The sequence below is a fragment of the Aotus nancymaae genome, unplaced genomic scaffold, assembly GCF_030222135.1.
Source record: "Aotus nancymaae isolate 86718 unplaced genomic scaffold, 86718_ANA_hifiasm-v0.15.2.pri h1tg000138l, whole genome shotgun sequence".
Lineage (NCBI taxonomy): Eukaryota > Metazoa > Chordata > Mammalia > Primates > Aotidae > Aotus > Aotus nancymaae.
In genome coordinates this window covers 1837617-1856069 of record NW_026988553.1, presented here as the reverse complement: position 1 = coordinate 1856069, position 18453 = coordinate 1837617, and the positions used below count along the sequence as shown (strand labels likewise).

The 18453-nt window shown below is 51.6% G+C and overlaps 2 protein-coding genes and 1 pseudogene across 3 annotated transcripts; 1 reads left to right on the top strand and 2 right to left on the bottom strand.

Annotated features, from left to right (window-relative positions):
• The first annotated feature begins 794 nt into the window (after positions 1–794).
• PNMA6A (PNMA family member 6A) lies at positions 795–7311 on the top strand. Its single transcript, XM_064371511.1, is given in 9 exon segments — positions 795–987; positions 1145–1282; positions 1448–1854; positions 1856–1975; positions 1977–2582; positions 2723–2826; positions 5775–5960; positions 6899–7082; positions 7222–7311. Coding segments are annotated over 9 exon segments (2028 nt in total).
• LOC135272857 (U2 spliceosomal RNA) lies at positions 4259–4374 on the bottom strand (annotated as a pseudogene).
• Positions 5456–9427, bottom strand: PNMA3 (PNMA family member 3). Of its 2 annotated transcripts, XM_064371558.1 has the most exons (3): positions 9248–9427; positions 7544–8954; positions 5456–7422 (listed from the first exon to the last, which is right to left on the bottom strand). In XM_064371558.1, exons 2-3 carry the CDS (start codon positions 8846–8848, stop codon positions 7360–7362), a joined length of 1368 nt encoding a protein of 455 aa, XP_064227628.1. In that variant the 5' UTR covers positions 8849–8954; positions 9248–9427; the 3' UTR covers positions 5456–7359. The 2 variants fall into 2 exon arrangements, with proteins under 2 accessions (XP_064227628.1, XP_021530253.1); XM_021674578.2 differs by having other exon boundaries at positions 5456–8954.
• Between the last annotated feature and the right edge of the window lie 9026 nt (positions 9428–18453).

Below are 18453 nucleotides of genomic sequence, written 5' to 3'. Positions count from 1 at the left end.
AGCCTGTCAGGCTGGTGAGGGCACAGGGGGCAGGGGACAAATTGAGTAGCCCACTCCCCTCGGACTTTTCCAGTCACACACTCAGGCAGAGACCCAGACTTGGGACTTGAGGCTGCAAAATGGACAAGGCCCTGGCATGCTTGGGTGCTGGGTCACCCTCCTTGGTGCTGGCTCCTGGCACCAGGACAGCGAAGTGCTTTGGCGCCGGAGGGCTGCAGGTCCCTGGAACGGAATGGGCAGCGGGGAGAGGGCAGACCCTCCTTGGGGTGGTGTGTGTGAGCTGCGTGAGCGCCTGGGGCATCTCCTCCACAGAATGGCACCTGCACCAGTTGCTCCTGGCCTCACCTGGCCTCGCCAGCCAGAAGACCAGCCCTGGATGGGGAGGGGGAGTACAAGAGCAGGCGAACAGGCCCCAGAATCCAGCTCTGTGCCCCTTGGCCAGAACTCAGAGCTGCCTGGCACACCTCAGACCACTCCCTGGCCCTCTGGTGGGTACCCCGCGGTGGGGGGTTGCAGACCCCTCACCCCGCTGGGCCTCCGGAGCACGTGCGGGAGAGGCAGGAGCCAGGACCAGGAACTGCTGTGGTGAGAGCCAAAGGCACAGGCACGGGGACTGGCCGCCACAGACCTTTGGACACCACGGTGGGGGTGGGGATAGGGGTGGGCGGGCGCCTGTGTGCCCGGACCAGTAGCGGGGGGCGGGGGGCTAGGGGAGAGGAGTAGGTGGTATCACCCGGGGTCCTGGAGCTTCCGGGACGGCGGCGAGAGCCCGGACGCATGATCCACCCGCGCCAATGGCCCTGCGGTCTCTCAGGCGGGCGACGCGGAGGGGTCCACGCTACACCGCCGCCGCGCCCCCGCCCGGTGTCCGCACTGCAGAGAGCAGCCGCGAGCAGGCGCAGGCGCACTGGCCCACGTGCGGAGCGAGCCAGGGAGAGGCACAGTCTGAGCGGACGCCCGCGCGGGGAGCCGGGGTCGCCCGACCCGGTCTCTGCCGCCCCGTGCGCAGCCCCCGGCTCGCCCTGTGGGGACCCCAAGCAAGAGGGACCCTGCCCCGGGGAAAGATATCAGACCCACCCTGGGGAGGGGGGCGGGGAGACTGGGTCCGGGGACTCCGCCGCTCCTTGCCTGTCCGTCCCAACAGAACTGAAGCAGCCTGCCAGGCAGGAGTCCGGCAGGGGTCCGGGCCCCGGGGGCGGCGAGGGGAAGGGGCTGAGACCCGCAGGGACCCCCGGGGGGGCGGGGCGGGGCCTGGCTGCCGCCAGGGGTGGAGGGCATGGAGGTGGGCGTGGGCGTGGGAGTGGGGAGGGGTGGGCATTGACCTCGGTCTCGCCGGCTCGCATTCACAGGCTGTGGAGACTTAGGTGGTTCTCCCCGAGTCCAAGGCTCCCACCCCAATTCTTCCCCCCTACGCCCCCGCCGCCCCGTGTCCCCCTGGTCCGTGCAGGGAACCCTTTCCTGCCCCTTGTATCAGCCCGGCCCTGGCCAGGGTTGCGGCCATGGCGACGGCGATGCTGCAGGCCTGGCGCAGTTGGATGGGCGCCAGCGCTGGGCATCCCGGAGGACTGTGATGATGCCGAATTCCAAGAGTCCCTCGAGGCTACCCTGTGGCCTATGGGACACTTTACGGTGCTGGGCAAAGTGTTTCGAGAGGAGGATAATGCCATCGCAGCCCTGGCTGGGCTCGAAGGGGACGTCAACTATGCTTTGGTCCCCAGGGAAGTCCCTGGCACTGGGGGCCAGTGGAACGCTTTCTGTGTGCCCCGTTGCTCAGGCGAGTAGTTTCTCGGTCGTGTGTTCCACTTCCTGCAGCAACAGGGGCAGATGATGGAGAGTGTGGCCGTTGCCCTGGGACCTGGGTGTGGGGCTGCTCAGGGTGTGCTGGCTCCGATCCGTCAGTCAGGCAGTCCAGCCCTGGGTGGGGACCCCGAGGTCCCAGAGCCTGGGCGTGTTTTCTGGGAGGGACCAGCCAGCCCCCCGGGAAGGAGTCCTTTGAGGGCTGGTTAGACCACACCACCGACATGCTTCACGTGTGGCAGGGAGTCTTGGAAAGGGAGAGGAGGAGGAGGAGTCTGCTGGAAGGCTTGCGTGGGGTCGACCTGCAGCTTGTGCACGCACTCCTGGCGGAGAACCCCACCGGGTCGGCGTCTCAGGACTGTCACCTGGTCCAGGTGTTTGGAGACAATGAGCCCCACCCCCTGCCCCTGACCAGCCGAGCGAAGTGTCTGATCGCTCAGCAGCAGTCAGGCCAGTGTGTCCTGGCTGTCGCCTTGTGGCTGGAAGCCCTCCTGCAGAAGGCCATGGAGAAGTGGGCCCTGGCCAGGGCATCCGCTGACCATGTGCACCTGAGGCAGATGCTCACCAGAGCCAACCTTACTGAGCCTCTGGATGAAGCACTGAGGAAGCTGAGAATGGCCGGGAGGTCTCCAAGTTTCCTGGAGATGCTGGGGCTTGTTCTGGAGTCTGAGGCATGGGAGGCCAGTCTAGCCAGGAGTGTGAGAGCCCAGGCACAGGAAGGGGTGGGTGCCCGGGTTGGTGCCCAGGCTGGTGCCAGAGCCAGCACTAAAGTGGAGGATGAAAAGGTGGAGAAGGAGGAGGAGGAGGACCTCGAGGAAGAGGACAACCACGATCCTGCCCCTGCAATCCTTGCAGGCCTAGGTTGAGCAGGGCCCACCAAGCCTCCCAGGGCCCCTCCCCAGCCCAGATGGGCAGTGCTGTCTAGGCGGTCCCAGGAGGTCCTGGCTGGGGACCAGAGGGCCTTATCCGGACAGGAGGCTAGAAGGCCGAGGACCCCCTCCAAGAGGGGCTCAAGCCCATCCTGGAGGAGTCAGATAAATAGGATGGGGCCTCGGAGGCGGGCCAGTGTGCGTCCTCCCCGGGTAAATAGGCTCTGAGGGCCCTGGGGCCTCCTCTCCTCTTGGGGAGCAGCGCCCTGGAGGCAGGCAGAGGCAGGGCCTGGGCCGGTCCCTCACCCCACAATGGGATCGGGGGCCCCCCACTTCCCTCCAAGGGGCCCTGGCCTCCACCACCAGCCCTTCCCGTTGACTCAGATGACCACATTTGATTCCAAATCCAAACTACCTACTTTTTTGAACAAGGCTCACTTCGAGTACTTCTGTGTCAGATCAAACACACGGTAGGAGGGAGCCCCCGATCAGCAGCCTTCCCTACAGTTGCAAAGGAGCCCCATTATACACCCACAGGTACAGAGTCAAACATTTTTTGACCAACACTCTAAATAAAATCAGTGTCAAAAGGAAAGTCTTTTCAAATGTATCTGGCCTTACACCAGTAACTTATTAGGTACATTCTTCTTTTTTCTTTGAGACAGGAGTTGGCTCTGTCACCCAGGCTTGAACACAGGCTCAATCTCCTGGGCTCAAGCAATCCTTCCATCTCCGATTCCCAAGTAGGTAGGATAATAGGCATGAACTACCACACCCGGGTAATTTTTTTTTTTTTTTTTTTTTTTTTTTTTTTTTTAGGCTAAAGCTGGTCTCAAACTCCTGGGCTCAAGCAATCCTCCTGCCTTGGCCTTCCAAAGTGCTGGGATTACAGGTGTGAGCCACTGTGCCCAACCACGTAGGTACATTCTAAGACCTAAATGCAGAAGCTATAACTATAGAGGTTCTAGAAGAAAACATAGGTCAATATGTTTGTAAAGGTGGGCCAATGAAAGATATCTTAGGCAGGACCCAGGGAGCAGTCATTGTAAAAAGAAACAAGTGATGCAGTGGACTTCATTATAATCAAACCCGTCTGCTTATAAACAGACACCATCCATTAAGAACGTGCATAAGAAAGACACCATTGGTAAAAAGTATTCCCAGCACATGTATCAAAAGACTTGTATCCAGAGTCTTGCGCAACTCAAAAAAAAAAAAAAAAAAACCCAGGTGAAAACTAGGCAAGGGAATAGGCGCTTCAGTGAGGAAGACAGACAGATAGCTAATAAGCACACAAAAAAGTGCTCAAAATTATTAGTCATCACAAAAATGCAAACTAATGCCACAGTGAGATGCCATGATGAGTCATCCAACGAAATGATTAAAAGTTTAAAACTGGCAATAAAAGATTTTTTGGAGTACCCTAAGAAATGGGCACTGCTCATTGGAGTATAAATTGTCACAATACCTTTGGAAATCTGTGTGAAGTTTCTTATAAAGTTAAATATACCGCTACTACCCTGTGGCCCAGCCATTCCACTCCCAGGTATTTGTGCAGGAGAAAGGAAAACAAAAGTCCACAGAGACTCAGAGGAGGATGTTTCTATCAGCTTTAATCACACAACAACAGTAACACATATCTACTTTAAGATTAGGGACCTTAAAATAGATACTGCACTTGATCTTAGCCAAAAGGCCAAGAAGCCATGTGAACCTTAAAAATAGGAATATGCCAGGGGTGAGAAATGGATGATTAGACAGTAGCAGGCCCAGCTCTACGGCCCATCAGCCTAGAGGCAACAAAAGTCTCGCTGCTGTTTTGCAGCAAAGCAACTTCTACCTCTGTTTGCCTTCTTTCCAACTCTCTTGATTCCTTAAAGAAATAAAAATCCCACCAATCACCCAACACCTGCACTCACAGGAAAATTCACACAGCCTCTCATAAAATGTTTCATACACACTAACACACATACCCACACATGCATTCACCCATTCCACACATTCACACATACACACTCAAACTCATAGACATTAACATTCTCAAACACAGAGATGTTCACTCATGTACACAGTCAGAAACACACTCACCCACACACTGTCATACACACATTCACACGCCATCTCACTCTCATATTCACAAACATACTTTTACTAACATACACATTAAACACAAACATACATTTGAGCACTAACACATTCACTCACACTCAAAAACAAAGACATTCATTAACACATTCACACACCATCTCACATACTCGTTCACATATTCACATATTCGCTGACACATGACACACACTCACAAACACACTCTCCCACACTCACTCACACAATCACTAGTACACACACACATATTCCCCATCTCTCACACACTCACAGAAATGGGCCTGGTTTTGATGCACCAGTTGTGGAAGCCCTGACCCCCAACAGTGATACAAGGGATCCTAGGGCCGCTGGTCCTGCCTGCTGTCCGTCGTCCTCCCTTAAATGTGTTACTCATTCATTTCAGAGGAGCTCAACCAGTGCCTTGGAGACCCAACCAGCCACTGCCTGGGCCCACCAGTGTCCTGTCTACCGGGACTATCCAGCCTGCTCAGCTGGGTTTCTTTGCCTGGGTCCATGAGCCACAAACCCTAGCTCATGACCAACGTGTGCAGATAGCCCATTCTACAATGCCCTGTAGACCAAGTCCCAAGTATACACCAGTGTTAACAAAGCCCCTATGGCCCTCACTCCACCCCAACCCCATCCCCAACCAACCTCACCCCCAGTTTCTGACAGAAGAGGCGAGGTGAGCTGGAACACGGAATGAAATTTATTAAAGAGAAACACATACTGAAACCGTTGAAGAGAAGGGATCCACAGCACAGAGAGAAACTGCAAACAGCCACCGCAGGTCACAGGTCCCGGGCCCCTCCTCCTGGGGTTCCTGGCAAGTCGCCTCCTCTGCCTCCCCTCCCGCTGCGGCTCCCGTGGCCACCTCCCTTCTTCCCGAGGGCCCCAGGGTCCGCCTCTTGCCAGGACGGTGGACTCTGGCAGTGTCCACTGGCTTCAGGGAGCCCCCTCCCGAGCCCATCCGCTGGGGTGGGGCCTGCCTTATGGCTTTCACAGGACCATCACAGGACACTGGAAAACACAGCAGAGAACACACCACCAGATCGAGGAAACTGAGTCACAATTAACAACAGGGGTGGAACACCAAAGCACAAAGCTCCCCGGGGAGCCTCAGGCAGGTCAGCCCCGCTCCGTCCTGGGTCCGGTTCTTCCCACAGTCACTGTCACCATCACGGTCACTAGGTAAGCATCCGCCATGTCCTGGTTCCTCTTTTCTGCCATCTCTTGGGACTGCACTGGGGGCCTCCGGGGAGAAGCTGCTCAGAGGAGAACACACACAGCTCCACCAGAACAAGCAGCCCCTGGCCTAGATCTACACCGGAAAAGCAGAGGTGGTGCTCACAACTCGGGACAGACAGCAGGGAGCAGAGCGTGGGCTCGAAGGAAGCTCACAGCACGTGTCCCGGGCCCAGAGGCGGCCGCCCGGGTGAGCGCACAGCACACAACTTTGTGCAGGAATGACGGCTAGCAGTGGGTGGACATCTGCTAGGCGCATGGGTCACTACAGGGCCTACACAGGTGAGGGTGGGATTCTCAGAACAGGGGCAGTCTGCCCGGGGACAGCGAGTGGGGGGACCCCTCTTGGGAGACCCAGGCAGCTGGCACCCTTCAGAGGGCCTCTTGTGCCCTGTCATCTCCCAGCTCAGGGCCAGTGGGATTCGGGACAGATGTCTTCAGGTGCCCCCGCCCAGGCCACGACTGGCTGCTTAGGGCTGCCTCCAGGCTGGACTCCCGAGGTGGCAGGGTTGGGGCCGGCCTTGGTGTCAGCATCTGTTGAGTTACTTTGGCCATGGCAGCCCCAGATGTTCCTTGCCTGATTTCTCCAGGAGTTTGGTGGCCCTGTACAGAAACAAGCAGAAGAAACAAACCCCCACCAAGTCCTCCCTTTTCTTCCTCCTCCTTTGCAACAAAGACTTCCCTTCACAGCCACCCTGGCCTAAGTCAGCTGTGAGGACACTGGCCTGCTGGGTTCCCAGTGCCCCTGCTGGGGGTCTTCTCATCAATCTTTGGTCTCCTTGCCTGCACAGCCTCTGGCTGGCACTGGGTTCCCAGAGCCGTAGGGTCTCCTGGCCTCACTGGCACAGGGCCTCCAGGGTGCTGCCTTCCTGGGGCTCCCCTAGTGCAGTGGAGATGATCCTGAAGATGGGCTGGACCCTGCAGCCTCCCCTGTGGGGCTTTGCCTCTGTCCCACAGCTCTTCCTCACCAGCCCTGGCTCCTTCTGGCAGGGGCAGGCCCCCGGCAGGCCCCTCCAGGTCCCACATGGCCTGGGGACCAGTGGGCATGCTCATCTCGAAGTCCACAGGGTGGGTATTTGGGGGTAGCCGGATGAGCAGGACAGAACCCTCAGCTGCACCTTCTTCAGCCTTTGCTTTGTTGGGGTCCCCATCTGAGGCACAGGCACCCCATGTGCTGGATGCAGTCGCTCCCTGCTTTCCTCTCCAGCACCTCTTTGGGGACGTGGACCTGACCCCCACTGAGCCAGCTGCCAGTTGGTCTTCGTTGCTGAAGTCCCTTCCAGCTGGCAGAGAGTGAGGGAGCTTGGCCTTGGTCTGGCTGCCCTGTCCCTCTGTCCCGCTCAACTCATCTGTTGTTTGTCTGGGCTCCTCTTTCCCCTCCTTCCAATATCTCTCTTGTCTCCTTGGACTGTGGTAGGAAATGTTGCCCTGTTCTCCCGAGCCTACTTGGCCTTGGACTTGGGATGGCTCTTGTCCCAAGCCCAGTTCCTGTTTCCCGACTCAATTGCAGCCTGTTTCTTCTGCTTTACCAAGAGCAGGTTGGAGGGGTTGACACACTGCACTCTGATGTGGCCATCTTCCCCACAGCTATAGCAGAATGTGTGGCGTCTCCGTTTTCTTGAGCCTCGAGAGCCAGCCCTCTGCACACCACCCCTTCGGTGTTGGCCTCTGCCCCTCCGGCGCCGGGAACCCTGGGAAGGCCTCACTTCAAAACTGTTGCCAGAGGTAGGGACAGGTGCTGCCCCAACCCCAATGATCCTGGCAGGTGGCCTTGGGGCTACTTCCAGCCCCTCCAGGCTCTCCCTATCTGGACCTAAAGTGGCCTCCCATTCCTCCTCCTCACGCAGGAGCCTCACCAGGGTCAGGAAACTAGGAGGCCTCCTTCGCTGTTTCATCAGCTTAAGCTTGTCTCGGAGCTTGTCAGAAAGGATGGCCCCACTTAAGACTCGTTTCAGGCGCGTCTGATTCACATTTCTACGAGATACCACATTGTTTTCTACAGCTCTTTGGAGCAGGGGTTCCAGACGTAACACAAAGCTAGATACTTTCTCTCCTGCCTCCTGATAGGCCTTACACAACTTCGCCTGGGCAATTTTATAGCTCTCCACAGGTCCGAACACCTGCTGCAAGGCCGCCAGGCACTCTTCCACAGTTATGGAAGCATTGCTGGCCCGGAGCCCACTGACCACCTGGAGAGCAGGGCCGCGCAAGCATTCTATCAGCCTCCGCCTCTTTTCCCCCTCGGGCACCTGCCACATCTGTAGCATCTCAGTGGTGTGCTCAAGCCAGGCATCGAAGGCCAGTGCACCTGGGATGGATATGGTGTTCCCAGAAAACACTCTTAGTTCTCGGTACAACATTTGTTCTAGCAGAGGCTGCACTGCTGCCCCCAGTGTCTGGGCCCAAGTCCAGAACTCTGGTGATATAGTCACTCTTGGAGCCAAGCAATTGGTGTCCAACCCAAGGACTCGGTTCATATCTGACACGGTCCGCCTCTCCTCCTCTAAGAAGCGGTTCAATCTGTTGAGAAATTCTCCATCTGAGTTACGGGGTTTTACAATCACTTCCCAGGGCCCCCCCTTTCCTGGTATTTCCCTTGGGAGCAAAGCATAGTCAATATCTTGTGCCAGCTCCAGTAGAATCGCCTGGGCATTCTCCTCCCTCCTAAACATCCTGCCAATCACCCTGTATCTGCCCAGGTGCCTGCAAGCCTCCTGGAGCGTCTCCTCAAACTCATCCTCTCCACAGTCCTCGGGGATACCCAGGATGAGCATGCACCTCTGGGTGTTCAGGTGCTCCCCCCGACACCAGTCCTGCAACAGGGTCGACGGCATGTTCCCGAATCTCTTCGGATACTAATCTGGTGGGAGTGATCAGGGCGCGAGGCACATATCAGGACCAACTCCTAGGATGATCGCTGAAGGCCCAGGTCTCCAGAGCCTGTGAATGCGAGTCAGGCAAGAGCGAGGTTAATGCCCACCCCTCCCCACCACGTCCACGCCCACCCCAACCCCCAGCCGCCCGCCTCACCCGGTGTCGCCTCTGCAGCCAGGCCTCGCCCCTGCCCAGCCCCGTCTCCCGGGGGTCCCTGCGGGCCTCAGCCCCCTCCCCGCGCCGCCTCAGGACCCCCAGCCCCTGCCCAGCAGGCTGCTTCAGTTCCGTTAGGGCGGGCAGGCGAGGGTCGGCAGAGCCTCCCGGGGCCCAGCGTCCCCCTCCCCAGGTGAGTCTGATACCTTCTCCCGAGGCAGGGTCCCTCCTGGTCCGGGTCCCCACAGGGCGCGCCGGGGGCTATGTGCGGCGGCAGCGGCGGCAGCGGCGGCGGCGGCGACGGCGGAGTCGGGTGCCCCTAGCTCCCTGCGCGGGCGTTCGCTCAGACTGCTTCCCTCTCGCTCGCGCAGCACGTGGGCCACTGCGCCGGCGCCTGCTCGCCGCGGCTCTCTGCAGTGCGGAGACGGGGCGGGGGCGCGGTGGCGGTGCAGCGCGGACCCCTCCGCGTCGCCCGGGAGACCGCAGGGCCATTGGCGAGAGCGGGTCACGAGGCCGAGCTCTCGCCGCCGCCCCGGGGGGCCCCAGGTCCCCGGGTGACGTCACCTTCTCCTCTCCCCTAGCTCCCCCGCCACGGGGGCCCCGGCCCACCCCCACTCCTACCCCCACCCCCACCGCCACTGCGGTGTCCAAAGGTCCGTGGCGGCCGGTACCCGCGCCTTTGGCTCTCACCTCGGAGTTCCAGGTCCTGGCTCCTGCCCCTCCCGCACGTGCTCCGGAGGCGCCAGCGAGGCTAGGGGTCTGCATCCCCCACCCGGGGCGTGCCCACCACAGAGCCAAGGAGTGGTCTGAGGTGCGCCAAGCAGCTCTGCGTTCTGGCCAGGGGCAGGGAGAGTGATTCTGGGGCCTCTTCACCTGCTCTTGTCCTTCCCCTCCCCTTCCAGGACTGATTCTCTGGCTGGTGAAGCCAGGCAAGGGCAGGGGCACCTGGTGTGGGTACCATTCCGTGCAGGAGATGCCCCAGTGCTCATGTGGCTCACGCACACCACCCCACGGAGGGTCCGCCATCTCCCCACTGCCCATCCCGCTCCTGGGACCCGCAGCCCTCCAGCCAAAGAGCTTCACTGCCCAGGTGCCAGTGACTGGGTTTACCTGGGCCTTTTCGGTTTTGCGTGCTGCAAATCTAGTGTCTTGGAAAACCACTTCCAGGATTTGGAGCCCAATCCCTTGGGCCTGCCTCTCCTTGGCAGCGGCGCGCCATGGGTTGTGCTGTATCCCTTTGATCCCAGGGCAACAGCCAAAGGAGAAGGGAGTGACTGCCCCTCAGGCAGTAGGCCCAGGTGCTCTGCGGGTCCTGCCTGCTGTGCCAGCCGCATGCTCACCGCCTGTTCGCACAGCTTCAGCTCCTCTCCAGCCACGCACAGAGGGGCTTGTGGTTGATTCTCAGGCCAAGGTCACCTATCCAGCGAAGTCTGGGAGGCCACCTTGCAGTGAGCGGGGCACAACACTGTCCACCGACATCCCCCCCACCCCGTGCTCGTCAGCCTTCTGCTTGTAGCCTGTCACTTGTCGGGAACCAAGAAGAAATGGCCCCAAGGGCTTTTTCCTGGTCAGACGGAATTCCTAAAATATGTTTACAGGAGTTATTTCATTTACTCCTCACAAGAACTCTGAGGCAGGTATGAACGTTACCGTGATTTGACTCATGAGGCTCAGAGAGATTAGGAGACATTTTCAAGTCACACACCTTATTGCAGGTAGAATTGAAACGGGATTCTCAATGGGTGTCCCAGCAGTCTTTGGGTAGAATTGGGACTATTTCTCCTCTGGTTGCCTTATGACTATTAGAATTCATCTCTCTTATTTTTGTCCATTCACAGTTCCTGACTTTGTCACTCCAAGGGCTCAACCAGCCTCAGACTGGACCTTCGTCTGCCCAACTTACAGGGGTGGAAACAGAGGTTCAGAGAAGGGGCACTACTGGCGCAAGGTCACACAGTGAGTAAATGACAAACTTGAGATGTCAAGGGGAGATGCCAAGTATCAGTGCCAAGGCAGAGGGGCGTGTCTGGAATGTCTTCGGAAAGAAGCCTGCGAAGTTCCCAGACAGATGCAGTGATCTGTGGATGTTCTGGGGATCAGGAAAAAAGGATTTGGAAACACTGGAATCAAGACGATAGATGTGAATATGTCCAATTTGAAAAGCTTTTGAAGTCCTTTATATTGGAGTTAACCTTTGCCCTTGAAAGCAGTGGAAATGTCTTAATTGCTTTTGCTTCCCCATCTCCTTGCATGGTAGCTAACACAGCAGCACCAAAGTTGGGGAACCGATGGACAAACGTTGTTACTTCTAAAGTGAAAAACGTAATAGAGTATGAAGGGAGTAGCCTCCACTGGGGTGGCCTTGCCCTGGCTTAGACTAGTAGTGATTATCGGGATCACAGAGCGGGCAGATTCATGGGCCCCACCTCTGCAGTTTGATCCGCTGAGTCTGAAACAAGCCTGGGAATGTTTTAAAGAGTTTCTGGTAATTAAATACTTTATACAATACGTTCTGCGATATTTAACATACACAAAAAGTGCTTGAAAAGTACATCCAGCACTCCTGAAGGTAGACCCTGTTGTCTCCCACTCTCTCCTTCATGGAGGGAAGCAGTGTCCCCCATGTGCATTTCTTTGTGCTTTTTCTGCAAATGACTATATCCTTAAACAATTGTCTTTGCCTCTCTTGCACTTGGTAGAAATGATATCATACTATCCATATTCATTGTTGTATTAACTATTCATTGTTTGTGAGAATCACCATTTTGATATAAGCAAATTGTATTCATCAGTTTTCACTTCTGTATAGTATTCCATTGTGTATGTGTGTGAGTGTACCAAAATTTTTCAGTTTTCCCATTGACAGATATTTAAGTTGTTTCCCATTTTGACTATCCAGAAACAATGCTGCTTTAGATATTCCTGGAGAGTTCCTCTACTTTGTGTGCCTAGCCACGGCATTGCTGAATCAGACTATCTTTAGCATTCAGACATATCGCCAAGTTGTTTTCTGGGTTGCTGTACAAATTTATGTTTCCATCAAGCTCCATATCATCACTAACATTTCATATTATGCGACTTAAATATTGTTAATCCTGAGAAATACCAATTGTCACTATGCCTTTAAGTAGAATTTCTATGATTATGAATCAGGTTTACACCTTGGTTGGGGGGACATTTTTTATTCCTCTTACTTGAAATTCCTACTTTTTTCTCAATTCTCAATTGGGGTGCTTCTCTTCTTTTATTCTTTTATAGGAGTTATTTATTTAGTTTGGACATTTCTTCCCATTAAGTTACTTAATAGTAACTTAATGACCCAAATGACCCAAAACATACTGGCTTAAAACAACTCTTATTCTGCTCACAGTTTTGTAAGTCAGAGATTGGGAGAAAGTTTAGCTGGGCAGTCCACTCATGGGATCTCTCATGTGGTTGCAGGGAGATATGAACTGAGAATTGAATAATCTAAAGGCTCACCAGGGCTGGGCACCTAAGACGGCTCATTCACGTGGCGGGCATTGAGTCACACACTTCTGGTACTTGCAGCCAAATGCAGCCTAATTTTCACAGAGGCTCAGATAATAATAGCTCCTCTGAATCATCATTATTGGATCAATGAATTTTTTTATTGGGACTTTAAGAAATTTCTCTGGGAAAATACACAGATAGACAGAAATTACTCCTCTTAAGACTGTTATGGGTTGAATTATGTCTCTTCCCATCTCAATTCATATGGTGAAGTCCTAATCCTCAGTACCTCCGAATGTGACTTTATTTGAAAATAGGGTCATTGTAGATGTACTTAGTTAACATGAAATCATGCTGGAGTAGTGGGGGCCTCCAATCCAATGTGACAAGTGTCCTTATAAAAAGGAAATTTGAACTCAGAAACATGAAGATGTTCAGATAGAACACCATGTGAAGATGGAGGCCAACGATTGCCAGTAAAACCCCAGAAGCTAGGAGAAAGGCCCCTGAGCAAATTCTCCCTCACCACTCTCAGAAAAAACCAACCCTGCCAATAATTTGATGGTCTTCTGGCGTCCAGAAACGTGAGATATTCCATTTCTATTGCTTTAGCCATCTAGAGTGGTACCTTGGTACAGTAGCCCTAGAAAACTAATAAAAAGATTAAACTGCAAATCTTCTAAGGGTAAAATGCTGAGAGGTTTCTGAAATTGAATCGGGACTACATGGTGTGACTCTTTAATGATGAAGATACCAGAGAGCCAGAGGAGAGCAAAGGAATGACTTGTACAATAAAAAAAGAATCTGAAAGAACCTATGTCCCACTGCTGTTGTCACCATCCCCAAGAGAAAGACTGAAGGTGATGCTAAAAGAGATAAAGCCAATGTGAAGGACAAACCACAGAGAAGAGCTGAAAGGTTGTCTGCTAAACCTGTTCCTCCAAAGCCAGATCCGAAGCCTAAAGAAGCCCCTTGAAAGAAGGGAGAGAAGGTACCCAAAGGGAAAAGGGTAAATGCTGATGCTGGCAAGGAGGGGAGTAACCCTGCAGAAAATAGAGATGCTAAAACGGACCAGGCACAGAAAGCTGAATGTCCTGGAGATGCCACGTGAAGTGTCTGCATTTTTGATAACTGGGTACTTCTGATGACTGAAGAGTTTGAAATATTATTTTTATCAAGTAATTCAGAATTTTGTTTTACGTTTTTTAAGATATGTTGTTAGCACGCAGAGCAATTCATTGTTGTTTTGGAGGAAAGGGAAATAGGTCACTAATAGAATGTCTATAAAACTGGATTTATGTGGGGAAAGCACCTTTCCTTTCTAGTTTTGAGAGACTTCCTATTAGTTCCCAGGAGGAGGGATTCTCTGACTTTGACACACATGGCCACCTTGGCACAAAAGCCTTGGTATGAAAAAACAAATTGTTTTTATGTCTTCTTCTCCCTTTCCACCTGTCAGGATAGACTTAACTCCCTTAAACCCAGACACCTGTTGGGACCTGACCCCCAATAATTGGTTACCAGTGTGATAGGCAATCTGGACTTTCCAGTGATGCCACTGAGATGGCAACCCTCAAAAGAGCAGCAGTTCTGCTTCTAGATTGTGGATCATCAGATAAATTTTGCCATTTTCATTTCACTTCCTGAAAGTCAAGGTCAGCTCATGAAAAGTTGTTAAACAACATGCTAAATGTGAAATGTCAACCCTCACTCTAAACGTTCCCTGTTCAGAGCATTAGATGAAGACTTCATCATTGGGTTTTATAGTTGCTTTCTGATTTTTGGTAGTCCATTGAAGAAGGGAATTTGAAAGTTGTTTTAGACTGTTAATGATTGTCTGCCCATGTCCTGTCTGAAATACCATGATTATTTCTGGAAAGTATCTTTAATAAAGCTGGATACAGTCTGGCTTGGCAAAAAAAGAATATTCTTTTATAGGCTAGATTTAAGTAACAGTTGGTCACTATGTTGCCTTTTCATTTGCCTCATTGTACATTGTTCCTGACCAACAGAAGGCCAGGGCCTCCGCAGGAACAGGCTGTCCTGGATCGTAGGATGATGTAAAGTCACAATTACCAGTTCTTTTTAATCATAAAATTCCCACACAAACAGATAATGGTTTCGAGTCAAAATTTTATTTAAGTTATTAGTGAGGGAAGAACAGAATGAAGAGCTGGTTCAAAAGGTCTTGGTTTCATACCTGAACAAATTCAAGAGCGAGCTGACAGACTCAAGTGAAAGCAAAACAAGTTTATCAGAGCAACAGAGTGCAGGAAAATGGCTGCTCCACAGACAGAGCAGGACTACCCCATAAGCAAAGTAGCCCTCCTGGATTGCTGGCTAGCTATATTTATAGCTACTCCTTAATTGTATGCTAAATAAGGCATAAGTGATTCATGAATTTTCTAGAAAAGGGGTGGAACCAAGGTTCCCCCTCCCCCACCACTTTGAACCATATAAGATAACTTCCAGGCATTGCCATGGTATTTGTAAACTATCATGGTGCTGGTGGGAGTGTCTTTTAGCATGCAAATGTATCGTAATTAGCCTTAATGAGCAGTGGGGGCAACCAGAGGTCCCTTTGATTGCCATCTTGGTTTTAGCTGTTTGGGCTGGTTTCTTTACTGTAATTTATTTGGATCAGATCTTGTTTTCATCAGCAGGGTTATGACCAGTAGTTAGATAACAAGTCCTGCTGATCTCCTACCTCAAAATTACTTTGCTAAATGCATAGAATATGCATTCAGAGGAATCTTGGCCATTTGTGCTTTATTTTTATTATTGTTATCAATCAGCTGCTTTCAAATTGATAAGAGTAATGATAAACAAGACATTAACCAAAGTACAAATAGCAATGAATACTTCTCTGCCTACCTTCTTCCCTTCCGCTGAGCCATACACATAGCCACAGGCAGCCTCCGGGGTGATCTAGGGCTTCTTGGTCACCAGCCAGTCTCTGCCTCCATTTATCCAGCATCTTGCCATACACAGCCACCCCACCTCCCCTGGATTTCCTGTGCGCCACTGTGAAGGCAGATGCACTCCAACTCTAAGATTCAGCTAGAGTGCCATTAATTAAGAGTTTCGTAATATTGTTCCTGGGATCATGGACTTCCGGCTGAGCTTTCCCCCTGGAGTGCTCCCTAGAAAGTGAGGGCCACATAAACTGTATTCTCAGTTGCCCCCCTGTTGCCTAGCTCGCAGATCACTCACAGGGGGAGTAAACATTGATCCAGGCACTCAGCTTCCTCCTCATATTCTCTTTCTATTCCTCAGTAACAGGAAGACTCCCCAACATCAAAATCTCCAAGCTTCCATCCACAGGCTCTGGGAAGAAGGGGCTGGGGAACTATGTGTATGTGGCTAACACCTGAAGAGTTCAGTTAGGTCCCGTATGGGTTGCCTGTGGCTGCTGTAACAAATTATTACACACTGGGTGGCCTAAAGCAACAAAATTTTATTCTCTCACAGTTCTGGAGACTGCAGACCCAAAATCAGTATCACTGGGCTGAAACAAGATGTCAGCAGGGCCCCACTTTCTCCCAGGGCTCCAGGGGAGAATCCATTCCTAGCTCTTTCAGTGGCTGGTGGTTGCCTGCATTACTTGGTCTTAAGACCAGCATTTTCAAATCTTTCTCTGTTCCCTCATCATATCATCTCCTCCTGTATGTGGGTGTGTGTGAACACAATCTGCCTTTGCCTCATCATAAGGAAATGAGTGATTTGATTTAGAGCCCACAGAGATAATCCAGGATAATCTCCCCATCTCAAGATCTTTAACTGAATCACATTGTAAAGACCCTTTTCCCAAATAAGGTAATATATACAGATTCCAGGAATTTGGACATGGTATCCTTGCGGGCCATTATTCAGCCTCCTACAGGTCCCAATTTGTGCCCTGCCTCTCGTCCAACCCATGATGCCCATCCCCACGCTTAAGGTAGCAGTGGACCCTACCAGCTTACAGAGTCCTCTCCACAGCCTCCCTTCCCCTGAACGCTTCCTTTGGAAAGTTTCTGCAGATATTTGTCTAAGAAACTCTTACAATAAAACTCAGTCTTGGCTTTCTGGTTGAAAAATGGAGTCGTATAAGTCTCCCCAACCTAATAACTGATAGTTCCTGGCTCCAGCCCAAATGAAAAGGTTGGGTTTTATAGCTGTCTGTTGCTGACAGCCCTCCATAGGAATAGGCTCAGATTTTTCACGTGTCATAGTGGCACACTTGAAAGACAAACAAGCTTCTCTCTTAGTAATGTAGATCATGTCACATGATGTAAGTTCTCTGTCATAGCAGGACATTCTTGATACAAGTTATACATGGGTGAGAACAGAGAGGAAAAGAGAACATGAAGGAAATAAAGAGACCACCGTGCCATCTTCACTTCTTTGTGTAATTAGATAGATATACACCAAACCGATCAAAGCACTCACTGGCCAGGCATGGTGGGTCATGCCCGTAATCGCAGCAATTTGGGAGGGTGAGATAGCAGGATGGCTTGAGCCCAAGAGTTCAAGACCAGCCTGGGAAAAATGAAAAGATCCCATCTCTACAAGACATAAAAAATTAGCTGGGTGTGGTGGCACATGCCTGTGCTCCCTGCTACTTGGGAAGTTTAAGTGGGAGGATCACTTGAGCCCAGAAGTTTGAGGCTGCAGTAAGTTGTGACCACACAACTGCACTCCAGCCTGGGCAAGAGAGTGATACACTGTCTCAAAAATAATTTTTTTTTTTAAAAAAAGAAGGTACTGCTGAAAAGGAGAGTGAGATTTAAGAAGTGATCAAAGAGAATTTTTGCTTTTTACTTGATTTAATTTTGTAAACATTGAATGTTTTGCTCGTCCAACTGAAAAAAAAAAACAAGATAAATAGTATGAACTAACACGGAATGATCTCCATGAGTTACCATTTGAGACAAAAAACAAGACACTAGACAGCACTTACAGGATAATCTTATTTAAGTAAAATAAAACCCAATTATATATGTATATATTTACATGTATGAATGCTAAAGGGGTATGCAGAGTTCTGGAAGGATGCTAACTTAGGAACTCACAGTGTTCACCTCTGGGAAGAAAGGGGGTGGGATTGAAATGTGACTCTCACTATTTCTTCTATATATCTCTCTGTTGCTTGAATTCTTTACCATGAAAATATAGTCAGGAAGTATGATGGCTGGTTTCATGTGTCAACTTGGCTAGGCTATAGTTCCCAGTTGCTCGGTCAAACTATCTAGATGTGGCTGCTAAGCTATTTTTTTTTTTTTTTTTTTTTAGATATTATTAACATTTAAATCAACAGACTTTGAGTAAAGCAGATTGCCCTCTTCCACAATGTGGGTGGGTCTCATCCAATCAGTTGAAGGCCTTAAGAGAAAAGACTGAGGTCCCTTGATGAGGAAGGAATTCTGCATTGAGATAGCCTTTGGACTTAAGCTGCAACATTAATTTTTCCCTGAGTCTCCATCCTGCTGCTCTGCCTGACAGATTTCAGACTTGCCAGTCCCCAACTCTCTCTCTCTGTCTGTTGCCCTCTGCCTCAACAGGACATACATCTGCCTCTCCTATTTATCCTGTTTCTCTGGACAGCCCTAACTGATACCAAGATGAGAACATAGAAAAGCAGTCATTTTTCCATTCAGGACTCTGCTTCAAAGATATGCTCTTGAGCTGAAGAGACCTGGCTTGAAAATCTGCCTTTACCGCCCATATCTGTGTCCTTGACCCATTAAGTTGAACTTGATGGACGCCTGCTTACTTGTCTGTATTAATGAGATGAGTTTGCATTACTGATGCAAACCATTTATTGTTTTTAATAATGTATATTTTCATTTTGTGCTAAGAAAACTATGGAAAATAATGTAAGGGTTTTGAGCAGGGAAGTGATATAATCTTATCTGTCTTTTTAAAAAGAATTCTGGCTGCTATATGAGGAATAAGTGGG